This window comes from Triticum urartu, chromosome 6 (genome assembly GCF_003073215.2).
Source record: "Triticum urartu cultivar G1812 chromosome 6, Tu2.1, whole genome shotgun sequence".
NCBI classification, from domain to species: Eukaryota; Viridiplantae; Streptophyta; class Magnoliopsida; order Poales; family Poaceae; genus Triticum; species Triticum urartu.
The window spans coordinates 226,537,044-226,550,479 of record NC_053027.1 but is presented as its reverse complement, the minus strand read 5'-3'; the positions used below and the strand labels follow the sequence as shown (position 1 = coordinate 226,550,479).

General features: G+C 60.7%; 1 protein-coding gene across 1 annotated transcript; it reads left to right on the top strand.

The window, feature by feature from the left end:
• The first annotated feature begins 2,259 nt into the window (after nt 1-2,259).
• On the top strand, nt 2,260-2,954 carry LOC125516286. Its single transcript, XM_048681766.1, has 2 exons — nt 2,260-2,609; nt 2,693-2,954. Exons 1-2 carry the CDS (start codon nt 2,333-2,335, stop codon nt 2,725-2,727), a joined length of 312 nt encoding a protein of 103 aa, XP_048537723.1. The 5' UTR covers nt 2,260-2,332; the 3' UTR covers nt 2,728-2,954.
• The last annotated feature ends 10,482 nt before the right edge of the window (nt 2,955-13,436 follow it).

Sequence of the window (13,436 nt, the reverse complement as noted above, 5' to 3'; positions counted from 1 at the left end):
TGATGCTGCTGTCGGCTTTCGTCACCCTGTGCGAGGGCTTTCATGGGTTCTCCCCACTCTCAAGCTCTGGGGAGAATTCTTCCACTGCAAGCTCGGCACCGTTGTCGCGGGCGTGCCCGCCCCCTGCGGAGCCTTCATTGCCATGAGGCGGACGGGCGAGAACAAATCGTTACCACCCATCCCGCTGATCCAGTCGGTGAAGCTCTGGCAGAAGTCCTATTTTTACGTGAAGAACGTCGCCCAGCAAGGCGACTTCGTCAACCTGCCAGCTTACGTAGCCGGCCCGCCGGCTGGGAGGCAACCCTCGTGGAGCTACCGGGCCAGGTCGTTGTCTCAGGTCGGGAACGCAGCCGTCGCCCGGCTCCGGGTGATGATCCAGTCGGAGGGCCTGACCGGAGCCGACCTGGTGGCCGCCTTCGTGGAGCGCCGAGTACTTCCACTCCAAGGCCGGCCTCACATGATTTGTCAGATGAGCGGCCGCTTCGACCCGTGCCGGCTGAGCACCAGGGAGATGCCTCATGTCGAGGTGTCTTACATGGTGAACTACATCTCCAACTGCAAGCTTGCCGAGTATTGGCGATACGGCAAGGGGCCGTATTCTCGCGCCAACCCTCCGCCTGCTGTAAGTTTTTCTTCTTCTCTTCCTTTTTGTGGCCGACCTCATGATGGCCGACTACTGATCAATTGGTTTGTCCTCAGCAGAACCCTCTTCTTCCGCTGACGGCCGGGGCCGCAGGGGTAGAGCGCCAGCTCCTCCCCGACCTCATGGCGGACAACGTCGATGATCCAGACCTGGGAGCGGCCGCCATGGAAGATGCCGTCGTGGGGGAAGGCGACGAGGCAGGCGGCGCGGGACTCGGTGTCGGCCTCGAGGACTGGGCGGACGATGACGAGGTCAAAGTCGTTCCGCACCGCCAGCCGGCGCTTGATCATCAAGGCGCGGGCCCGTCTGCCGCGCCGGCTGCCCGTGGCGGCGCGCAGAAAACGCCGGGCCGCGTCGACCTACTTCGGCAGCCGGCCGAAGAAATCCAAGGGTTCCACGGCGGCGACCAAGCAGGATGAGGCGGCCGTGAAGGCGGCCCGCTTCCGCAAGGCGGTGAAACAACCGCAGGCGATCTCGGCGTAAGCGTCAAACGTCTTGTATTTTTTGTTGTCCTCTTCAATTGAGGCTCCTCTAAACTTTTCTTTGCTCGCCGGGTAGGGCACTGCTTTCCCTCGAGCGAGGTCCTGGCGACTCCGTAGTCGGGCCGACTAGAGGGTCCTCAGGCTCCCACCGCGTGGATCCCCGCGCCGACCTCATGGAGGCCACGGAGTGGAACGCACGGGAGGCGCGGGAGGAGCGGGAGGCAGCGGAGCGAAGGACCGCCCAGGCGGCGAAGGAGCAGGCCGACGTGGCGGCCAAGGCCCAGGCGGAGGCGGCGGCCGCGGAGAAGGAGGCGGAGTCCTCGCGCAACCAGCCTCCGCAGCTCGTCGTTCCCCTCCGCGCCATGGCCCCCGACATCCCCATGCCCCCGTCGGAGGAGGTCGACCGAGACCCACCGGTGATGGAGAAGAGGGAGGACCACGTGGTCTTCGTGGAGGAGGCGCCGCAGACGGCGCCGACTGGAGCGGGCCAAAGCGGCCAACCAACCGCGGCGCCAGAGCAGCCGGCCGGGGGCGAGCCGGAGGCAGAGGCCGGCCTCGAGGTGTAGCCGGCATTTTGCCGGCGCGCAGGGGGAGCTACCTCCGTGCTGGAGCCGCGCAGAGCTGCGGGCGCCAGCCGAACGGCGGAGGCCCTGGAGGCGGCCAGCGCCAGCACGTCCGAGTGGACGCCCAGCGGGGGGACGGCCGAGCTGAACACAGCGGCCCAGGAGGTCCGGAACCGGCTTCAAGCCCAGGCCACTTCGCTGCAATGATATACCCAAGAGTTCCTCACGACGCGGGCCATCATCCGGGTGAGCCTTGTGGCCTTGGTTGTTTTGCTTTTTTGATTTCTTCCGTGGGGGCGCGTCAGTGCACCCACTGGGTGTGGTCCCCGAGTTCCGAGTCGGCTGCTGAGCAAGCGGCTTGGAACTTACTACGTCCTGACAGCTATCTTATTCTTGCATTCTGTCTGATCTTCCAGGAATACCATAACCTCCGCGCTGCTGCCTTCAACTCCCAGGCTCAGGAGCTGGGCCAGAAAACCAAGGACCTGACCAACAGCCAGAGTGCATGCTTTGTCTCGTTCATCTCCTTGGGGGCGCGTCAGCGCACCCACTGGGTGTAGTCCCCGAGATTCGGGCCGACTGCTGAGCAGTCGGGTCAGATCTTCCCTGACGACTTCTTCCTTATTGATTTTTCCTTTGTCTTCATGCTTGCAGGAGCCAATGCCGACTTGAGGGAGCAGCTCAGCGGGGCCCAGACCACCCTTCACGCCAAGGAAGCCGAGTGCAACACCTTAGTCCTGGAGCGTGACCGCCTGGCCAAGAAGTTGGCCGACCAGGAGGAGAGCCACAAGGCGGCCCTGAAGAAGGCACAGGACAGCGAGGACGCCCTCAAAGCTGAGTTCGATACCGAAGCGGCGGGTTGGGCTGAGGCAAAACAAGCGCTGAGCGAGGGCTACGGCCGGGTGGAGGATCTGATCGATGGTAAGCCACCTTCCTCACTCCTTACTTGCCCCTTGCCCCCTGATTTGTGTTCTGACTTGTGCTGCTTTTTGTTCTTTGTGCAGACTACTTCCCCGGCTACTCCGTCATTGCCACCTAGACCATCGAGGCCCACCGCGAGGCGCGCCGGCAGGCGGGGGCTGAAATCGCGCCGGACGCGAGCCGGACGCTTGAGGAGCAACTCTTGGCGGTCCAAGCCCGGCTGCAGCTGGCTCACCGCATGCTCCACCGCCTCCAGCGTGCCGGGGCGCAGGTGTTGGCCACCCTCTGGCCAGGCGAAGCGATTCCCCGCACCCCGAGTCGGACTGCCGACTGGCTGGAGGTTGCGGTTGGCCGCTTCGAGGCCTGGAAGGCATCGGCAGCCCGGCTTGGAGCTAGGCGGGCGCTGGAGTTCATCCGAGCCTGGTATCCCGGGCTGAACCTGGACCAGCTGCGCACCTGGCGGCTGGAAGCCGGCGAGGAGATGGAGGAGGTGCGGCCGGCTATCGCTCAGTGTGCCTCGACAATCGCCAAGTGCACTAACATCAGCGCCTTTGCTCCTGAGATAAATGACGACGGCGTTGCCTAGCCGGAGGAATGGTTCGGGCTGGACCCGGCAGAGGGTGAGGACTCGGCGGAGGAGATCGGTTCCAGCGATGAAGGTGAAGACGACGAAGGAGAGGAAGGCGAAGACGTCGAGCCGGCCGGTGAAGCGGCCAGCCAGCCTCAGCTTGACCGTGCCTCCAGCAACGAGGCGCGTGCTAGCGCGCCCTCTGCGGGAGGTGGTGATCATGCCGAGGCTCGCCAGCCGGCCACTCCTCCAGCCAGCACTGCAGTCTCTACCGACCTGCCCGACTCGCCAGTCGTTCCCTTGGCTTAATCTGCCGTCCTTGCTTTTCCTGCTTCTTACTCTTTGAACAATTTTTATTAAACTTGCGCAGTTCCACCCACTGGGGGTGTATTCAAACTATGTTGAATGCTGGCCTTTCGAAGGTCTTTTGTGTAAATATGATCGTGTGTGTTTGGCTTCCATTTGCGTATGCTTTTTATCCTTAGGCTGTTTCCTTTGCCGCCTTCCCCTGGCTCCTGCCTTCCCAACCGGCAGCTGCTCTGCAGCCTGTGGCTAGGGAAGAACTTGGCTATATTTTTTTTGGGGAAGGCAAGTACTCGAGCTTTCTTAGATTGAAGCAAGGTGAATGGAAGCCGGCCGACCGGCTACTCTGGTAGTCGGTTGGTGGTGGGAGAAAAACCGGCTTTTGTTATATTAGTCCGTTAGTCCCTAGCCGTTTTTCGTGTGGGCATCCTTTCCTGCCTTTAACTCTTGCCAGCCAGACAGCCGGTTCTTCGAACTGTGACTTTTGGCAAGAGAAGGCTTGGGTGCCGGCACACTACTTGTCTGACCGCGGGTAGGACTTCTAATATAACTCAAGGCGGCCAGTCCCCAGGCCGACTAGTCGAACCCGGTGCTGGACGAAAAAAGTGAATGTAATGACATGATCATAAGCATGATACTCTTCATTCATAGATAAAAGATGGCAGTCCCCGAGCTCTCCTTGGGGGGCCTATTGTCTCGTACTTAGTACAAAAGTTAGCGTGATACATACTGCATTTCAATTGTAAAATCTTCGGAGGAGGTTGGCGTTCCATGGTCGTTCCAACTCCTTGCGGAGTCGTCTCTCTTTCGTACCTTCAGCTTCTGTGCGTCGATCAGGTAGTAGGAGTCATTTCCCAGCGCTCTGCTGATGACAAAGGGGCCTTCCCAAGGGGCCGAGAGCTTGTGCTGGCCGGCTGTTCGCTGGATCAGCCGGAGCACGAGGTCGCCCTCTTGGAAAGATATTGGTCTGACCTTCCGGCTGTGGTAGCGGCGCAAGCCTTGCTGGTAGATAGCGGACCGGCTGAGGGCTAACAGCCGGCCTTCTTCCAACAGGTCGACGCCGTCTTCTCATGCTTCCTTGGCCTCCGCCTCCGTGTACATGGTTACCCGAGGCGAGTCGAACTTGATGTCAGTTAGGATGACTGCCTCGGCACCATACACGAGGAAGAAAAGAGTGAAGCCGGTTGACTTGTTTGGGGTAGTGCGCAGACTCCAGAGGACGGCCGGCAGCTCATCGAGCCAACAGCCCGCCGAACGTTCCAGTGGTACGACCAGTCGGGGCTCGATGCCGGAGAGGATGAGGCCATTGGCTCGCTCGACTTGGCCGTTTGACTGCGGGTGGGCAACAGACGCTAAGTCCAACCAGATGCCCTGCGTCGCGCAGAAACGTGCCAATGCTCCCTTGGTGAAATCCGTGCCGTTGTCGGTGATGATGTTGTGTGGCACGCCGTACCGAGTTGTTATATCTGCGATGAATGCCACGGCAGTCGGCCCATTCAGCTTCTTGATTTGCTTTGCCTCAATCCATTGAGTGAATTTGTCCACGGCGACAAGCAGGTGTGTCATGCCGCCGCGCGCCATCTTGAATGGGCCCACCATGTCCAGTCCCCAAACGGCAAAGGGCCAAGTGAGGGGAATGGTCTTGAGTGCCGAAGCCGGCATGTGTTGCTTGGAGCTGAAGACTTGGCACCCTTTGCAATGTTTAACTAACTCCTTGGCGTCATCCAAAGCAGTCGGCCAAAAGAACCCATGGCGGAAAGCTTTGGCGACGAGTGATCTTGAGGCCGCATGGTGGCCGCATTCTCCTTGGTAGATGCCTCTGAGGATTGGAATGCCCTTCTCTTGCTCGACGCATCGCTGGAAGACTCCAGTGACACTGCGCCTGACGAGCTCTCTGTTGACGATTGTGTATGCTCCGGCTCGGCGTTGAACTTGTCTTGCCTCTGTTTCGTCAGCCGACGGATCTTGGTTTATTAGGAAGTTGAGGATGGACTGGGCCCATGATGGAGCTGCGACTTCTTCTATTGCCAACACGGCTACTGCGACCAGGGCGGACGGGCTGGGTGGTGAAATGCTAGAGTCAGCCGCCGCCTGTTGTGTTGCTGCAGTCCCCGGGCCGACTATCGCAGTCCCCGAGCCGAGTGTGGCAGTCCCCGGGTCGGGCGTAACTACAGAAGTCCCCGAGCCGCCTACTGACGTCCCCAGGCCGACTATCGAAGTCCCCGGGTCACCTGCTTGGTTCTTCAAGCCGGACCCGGCTGCGTCGGGGTCAGGCAGCACGAAGATGGAATCGGACTCTGGAGACAGCTTGATAGACGGCTTGAGGAGGCGTTGCAGAGAGACACCGGTTGGTATTACCTGCCGAGTGGAGCCTATTCGAGCCAGGGTATCAGCTGGCTTGTTGTCGGCTCGTGGTAGCTTGCCATATTTGCGTCCTTGGCGTCCCAGTCGCCGGATGATTGCTGGACTACCAAGTCCGAGTCACCGTAACATAGGATCCGGTGTATGCCGAGCTCTTTGGCAAGCCGGAGCCCGTGTATGAGCGCCTCGTACTCGGCCACATTGTTGGAGGCGGCAAAGTGAATTTGCAGCATGTATCTGAGCTTGTCGCCTTTGGGAGAGGTGAGGATGACGCCGGCTCCCAAGCCGGTGCGCATCTTGGACCTGTCGAAGTGCATGCGCCAATGAGTGGAGTCGGGAGCTGGCGGCAGGTACTGGGTCTCGGCCCAGTCGACGAGGAAGTCGGCCAATGCTTGGGACTTGATGGCGGTGCGAGGCTGGTAGAAGATCGTGTAGGGGGCCAGCTCGATGGCCCATTTCGCCACCCGGCCGGATGCATCCCGGCTGCCTATGATCTCGGCAAGCGGGGCGGTGCATACGACCGTGATGGGGTGCTCTTGGCGGCAAAGTACATGCCATAGAACATCTTCTGGTAGTGCGGGTAGTTCTGCTTCGAGGTAGACAGCACCTCACTCAAATAGTACACTGGCCTCTAGACCGGCTGGGCTCGGCCCTCTTCTGGGCGCTGGACTACGATGACGGTGCTGACCACCCGGCTGGTTGCAGCAATGTAGAGGAGCATGGGCTCTTTCTCAGTCGGCGCCGCTAGGACAGGCGGCGTGACCAGCATCTTCTTTAGCTTGTGAAAATCTTGGTCAGCTTGGTCGTTCCACTCGAAGTGAGTGGTCTTCTTTATGAGGCGGTAGAGGGGGAGAGCTTTCTCTCCGAGCCGGCTGATGAAGCGGTTCAGGGAGGCCAAGCACCCGGTGAACTTCTGGACGTCTCGAAGTTTGGTGGGAATAGCCATTCTCTCAATGGCCTTGATCTTTACTGGGTTGCATTCGATGCCACGTTCGGAGACCAGGAAGCCTAGGAGCTGGCCGGCTGTCACTCCGAACACGCATTTCTCGGGGTTGAGCTTGATCTGGAACCGACGCAGGTTCTCAAATGTTTCCTTGAGGTCTTCCAGCAAGGTGTCGCGCTTCTCCGTCTTCACCACAATGTCGTCTACATAGACGTGGGCATTTCTGCCGAGCTAGTTGAGGAGGCACTTCTGCATGCAACGCTGAAAAGTGGCACCGGCATTTCTTAAGCCGAATGTCATAGTCAGGTAGCAGAAAGCTCCGAATGGCGTGATGAAGGCGCTCTTCAGGCGGTTAGCCGGATCTAGCTTTATCTGGTGGTATCCTGAGTAAGCATCCAAGAAACTCAATAGCTCGCATCCGGCCGTGGAGTCTATCACTTGATCAATCCCTGGTAGGGCAAAGGGATCTTTGGGGCAGGCCTTGTTGAGGCTCGTGTGGTCTATGCACATGCGCCACTTGTTGTTCTTCTTTAGCACGAGGACCGGGTTGGCGAGCCACTCTGGAAAGAAAACCTCCATAATGAAGCCGGCTGCCAAAAGCCGGGCTATCTCTTCTCCTACAATCCTTCTTTTCTCCTCCAACAGTCGGCGGAGGGGTTGTTTGACTGGTTTTGCGCCTTCTCGGACGTGTAGCTTGTGCTCGGTGAATTCCTTCAGAACGCCCGGCATGTCCTTAGGGGACCATGCAAAGATGTCCCGATTCTCACGGAGGAAATCGGCGAGCTCGCCTTCCTATTTGCTGTTTAGGTTTGCCCTGATGACGGCAAACCTTTCTAGGTGCTCGGGGTCAAGAGGTATCTTCTTCGTCTCCTTGGCCGGCTGGAAAGATCCTTGGGCATCACACTCCTTGGGATCGGGGGACAGGGCCGGCTGTTTGCCGGCCATGGCCACGACTCGGTCCAACATCTTCTTTTCTTCGGCAATCACAAGGGACTCGGCCAGCCAGCTGCTGGCTGCTGTGCACTCGGAAGATTTCTTGTAATCGCCAGCTATGGTGATGATGCCCTTGGTGCTCGGCATCTTCATCTTGAGGTAAGCATAGTGGGGAACAGCCATGAACCTGGCCAAGGCAGGACGGCCAAGCAATGCATGGTAGGGGCTCTCCAGGTCCACCACTTCAAACCAGATCGCTTCCCGGCGGAAATGATCCTTGTCACCAAAGAGAACATCAATCTTGATCTTGCCAATGGGGGCGCAGGACAGGCCAGGTACAATGCCATGGAACACAGTCTGAGTAGGCATGAGTTCCTTCGTCTTGACGTTCAGCTTCTCCAGGGTGTCACGGTACAGGATGTTGATGCTACTCCCGCCGTCTATCAGTACGCGGGAGAAACTGGCGGCGCGTCTGTCCGTTGCCGGGAGATGGCATCACCTCCGGGTGGTCGGCCCGGCTCCAGCTGATAGGCTTTTCTGACCAGTGCATGTGCTCGGCGGGGTTGGTAGCGACCACGTTGACTTCCTGGTGCTCTCGGCGTCTAATGCGCCGGCCTTCGGGTTGGCTTGTAAAGACGACATAGGTGGCATGCTCGTCGGGGAACTCATCGTGCACAGCTCCGACTGCTGGCCGAGTGGTCGGCAGTTGCGGAGCCGGAGGCGGTGGACCAGCAGGCGGAGGCGGCGCGAGCCCTTCGCCTTTGGATATTCGGGTGAGCCAGTGGCACTTCCGGGTTGTGTGGTTGGACGGCTTCGCGCCGCTGTGGAACTTGCATGGGGTGTCGAGAGTTTGCTCGTAGGAGAAGGTCGGCTGCCAAGCCGGCCTGCCGCCCCTCTGCTTCTTGGGTGCGGGCCGCCCTTCGGGCTGCTCGTCTTCGACTGTGGCCACCTGCCGACTGGTGGAGAGTGGCACGGGGCCCTTGCGCTTGTGGTCGTTCTGGTACGGGCGTCGGCCGGAGTCCCCAGCCGGCGTCTTGGGCGCCGGGTTGAGTACCTTCCCGGACGCGTCTACCCGGAGTTCAGTCTTCATTGAGGAGTCGGCGGTGGCGTACTTGTCCGCTATGACCAGAAGCTCGTCGACGATAGTCGGCTCGTCGAAGAGGAGCTTGTGCTTGAGGAGGGTGCCTTCTCGGCACCCGGCAGTGAAGTATTCTATGGCTTGCACCTCGTGCACCCCTTCGCAAGAGTTGCAGAGCTCGGCCCAACGCGTGAGGTAGTCGCGAGTGGATTCGGCGGGGCCTTGTACGCACAAGGAGAGCTGTCTGGGCTTGGTTGCCCGCTTGTAGGTGCTGGTGAAGGCTTCTATGAAGTCTAGCCAGCTGTTGATGCTGTATGGCCTGAGGCTGTTGAGCCAGGTCCATGAAGTGCCTTGCAGCATGAGGGGCACGTACTTCATGGCAACGCGCCTGTTGCCGTTTGCTATGCGAACCGCTGTGGAGTAGTCGATCAACCAATCTTCCGGCTTCACGGAGCCGTTGTACTTGGGCGTGTCTCTTGGGAGCGAGAACCCTCTGGGGAAAGGCTCGTCGCGGATGCGGAGGCCGAAGCAAGGCGGCCCGACATCATCTTCTTCTTCTAGCGCCAGGGATCGCGCTAGGCGGTCGACCCGATGGCGGGCGTCGTTCTCGCCGACTCCTTCGCGGCGACCTAGTAGACCGCTGAGAGTCGGATGCGTGACAGGCGGTGGGGTGGGATATCTCTCCCCACGAGGCGGAGGCGGAGGCGGGTTGCCCCGCCGCTCCACGGCCCGGGGACGGCCTTCTGCGTCTCGCTCGATGGAGATCCTGGTTCGGCTTCAGCTGGCAGCCGGCTCTTTCTCGTGTCGCGCGCGGGTTTTACCCGCAGTCGGCGTTCAGGATGTCGCGCCGTGCTCTCGGCGCGGGGGAGGGCTTTCCTTGCGGGCGTCGGCTTCGTGCTGCTGTGCGGTTGCATCGATTAGTTGCTGGATGCGTCTGGTCATGTGGGGGAGTTCTTCGGCCCCCAGTCCGTCTAGCTCGTCTACGGCTGCCTGGGCGGCGCGCAGGTTCTTGAGTGGAGTGGCGTAGACTGGGCGGTCGACTCCTAGCGTGTCGATGAGGGCAGTGCCGCGCTGTTTGACAACGCCGGCTCGGCTTGGCCCGCCTGGGGGCGGCGTGCCAAAGGCGGCGCGGTCGGCTTCGCGCTGGTGGGCCTCAGTGAGGCGTCTCATGGAAGCCAACTTCCCGCCCTCCGCGAGGAGGGCGAGGTGGTGAGCCTCCAGTGCTTCGGCGTCGGTATCGGTCGGGAGGGGGATGGACAAGTCGTGGACCGCCGCATGCGGGGCGTCGAGGGCGTTCTCGCCAGAAGCGCCGCCGTGGCCGATGACCATCACCTTGGTGGTGGCACCATCGCAGCCATCGGCCCGGGGAAGCGGGGCATTGTAGATCGCGACGTCGGTGGGGAAAGCATCGAGCGAGGCCGTGTCGGAGTCGACAGGCATCGGATCGGTGGAGCCAACAGACTCCAAGTCCACAGCAGGCTCGCCAGAGACGTGGAGCAGGTCGAGGAGGTTGACGAGGTGGTCGGTGCCCGCGTCAGAGGCGGGCTCGTCGGAGATGAGGGTCTCGTCAAGGAGATCGGCGAGGCCGCTCGCTGCGCAGACGTTGGTGACGCCTTGCAGCGCGTCGTGGCAAGCGCCATCGGGCGTGCCGGGCTGGCTACGCTCGCTGGGGAGGAAGAGGGTTCCTGTCCAGAACAGGTCTCCAGACGACGATGCACCTGGCCCCACGGTGGGCGCCAAATGTCGGGTGGTAGGTGCGACATATGCCAACGGGTGGCTTATCATTGTGGGAGCCAGTAAGACATCGCCGGTGCCTGGAAGCGGGATGAGGCGAAGACATGCACGCCGGTGAATCATACCCAGCTTCAGGGCTCTCCGTGGAGATAACACCCCTACTGCTGCTCTGCGGGGTCTCCGCATGATCACTAGATGAACGAGTGGCTACAAGATGCTCCTTGAGCTGTTTGGCGAGAAGAAGAAGAAGGGCACGGCTAGCTCTCTTCTCCTCTCTATGTGGTGTCTAAAACTAGCTTAGATCAACCCTTTGCATGGGTGCCCCGGGGGGTTTATATAGGCCCACCCCCCGGGGGTACAATGGTAATCCGGCTGGGCGTGGGCCCTAGCCGTCTGTGTCAACGCTCGCCGGCTTCTACGCCGGCTGCTGGGGCCCACCGGCTGGTGGGTCCCGCTGGCTACCGGCTCCTTGGTCGACAGGCAGGCCCCACTGTCAGGGGCTGGTTACTGTTGCCTCAAACCTGGTGACGAGGGCTTCGCCGAGGTAAGCGTGGCTACAGTGCCGCCACCCGGCGGGCGATCGCTGTAGCCTCACCTCGTCTTGTCTCCTTAATGGGGCGTCTCCTTCGAGGGAGGAAGCAAGCCGTCTGTGGGGAGCCAGCCCTATCTTGGGCCGACTGGGGGAGGCCTGGCCACCTTCGGGTGTCTCTCTGCCTGAAGGGGCCCACCGCCCGTGGGCCGCGCTGACAGCCCGTCGTGGGTGGCATCAGGGTCAACATGGCAACAGTGCCGTGCCGGACGGGTCATGGCCACCCCGTACGGTGCACTATGCCAGGCGTGCTCCGGGATTCGGGGGTGGCAGGCTTTACTGTAGCCAGGCCCCGCCACATCGCTGTTATGTGGATGTAGACTTCGAGGGTACGATCTTGACCGCTTTGTGGGAGTCAGCTTCTCGCGGCCGGCTTCTTGGAGCCGGCCCTTCCGCGGCTTTCTTCATGAGGGCTAAAGCCGGGCCGCCTTCCGATAGTCGGCCTGGGAGATAGCCGGCAAGGGGAAGGCAACCCCACGTCTTGGATTCTTGAGGGCCGGATCGGCTCGTAATTTTTTCAGAAGGGCCAGGGGGAGCCGGCTAGGCTACCCGTCGTTGTTTACTCCGACAACGCCTCACCATCAAGGGCGATTCGCAGCTCCTTGTCAATTTCTCCAACAAGGTGTATGAGCCGCAAGATGAGCACATGGAAGCCTACCTTGCGGAGGTCCGCAGGATGGAGAAGCAGTTCTGGGGGTTGGAGTTGCAGCATGTGCCCCGTGGCGCCAATCAGGAGGCCGACGATATCGCCAAACGGGCGTCCAGGCGGTTACCTCAGGAGCCTAGCGTCTTCGAGGAGCGGCTCTTCAAGCCCTCAGCCGTCATTGTCAAACACGGCTCAGCCTCGGGAGGAGCTCCCCTAGCCACCTGCCTCAGGAGCCCCGGTCTGTGGCCCGGCCTCAGGAGCAGGCCTGCTCCTAGCGATGGAACCTCAGGAGGGGTGCTGGATCACGGAGCTCCAGAGTTACTTAACACAAGGGACCCTGCCGAAGAAGGAGGAGGAGCGGAGCGTATGGCACGGCAGGCCACGGCATACTACATCAAGGATGGAGAGCTCTACTGGAAGCGACCAAACGATGTATCCCTGCGCTGCATCTCCAGGGAGCAAGGAAAGGAACTGCTGGAAGATATACACGGCGAAGACTGTGGACATCATTCATCATCACGGACCCTCGTCGGCAAGGTGTTCCGCAGTGGGTTTTATTGGCCCACCGCACTTAATGACGCCGTCGAACTGGTGAAAGCTTGTGAGGCCTACCAGTTCCACGCCAAGCAGATCCATCAGCCGGCAGGAGGCCTACAGACTAACCCCTTTCGTGGCCATTCGCAGTCTGGGGGCTGGACATCCTAGGCCCGTTTCCACGGGCGCCAGGGGGCTACCACTACCTCTTCATCGCCGTGGACAAGTTCACCAAGTGGGCTGAAGTAGAGGCCGTCCGCACCATCCCTGCGGGTTCCGCGGTCAAGTTCATCAGGGGCATCGTGAGCCAGTTCGGGGTGCCGAACCGCATCATCACAGACAACGGTTCGCAGTTCACCAGTAACCTCTTCAAAACATACTGTACTAACCTTGGAATGCAGATATGCTACGCTTCGGTGGCGCACCCCCAAAGCAACGGCCAGGCCGAGCGAGCCAATGCAGAGGTCCTTAGGGGCCTCAAGACCAGGACGTTCAAGAAGAAGCTGGAGGCCTGCGGCAGAGGTTGGTACGACGAGCTTCAGTCCGTGTTGTGGTCCATCCGCACAACCGCGACCAAGCCGACTGGAGAGACCCCGTTCTTCCTGGTCTACGGAGCCGAAGCGGTCCTCCCTCACGAGGTCAGATGTCGCTCCGCGCGGGTCCTGGCGTTCGACGAGGCGCAGCAGGACGCCATGCGGGGGATGGACCTCGTGCTGGGGGAGGAACGTCGCCGAGAAGCCGCGCTGCGAGCGGCGAGGTACCAACAAGCGCTGCGACGATATCACTGCCGCAACATCCGCCCCAGAACTCTTGAGGTAGGAGACCTCGTGCTCAGGCGGGTTCTCTCCAGGGAGGGACTGCACAAGCTCTCTCCCATGTCGGAGGGCCCGTTCAAAGTTGTTCATGTTTCAAGGCCCGGCTCCGCGTGCTTGGAAACTCAGGAGGGGGTGCCGGTCCAGAACGCATGGAACATCCAACACCTCCGGAGGTTCTACCCCTAAAAAGGCCCAGAGCCTGTGAAGAAGGCGAATGCCTGTGAAGCTGTCGTGTTTTGGAAAAGGCCAGAACCTGTGAAGAAGGCGAATGCCTGTGAAGCTGTCGCGTTTTGGAAAAGGCCCAGAGCCTGTGAAGAAGGCGA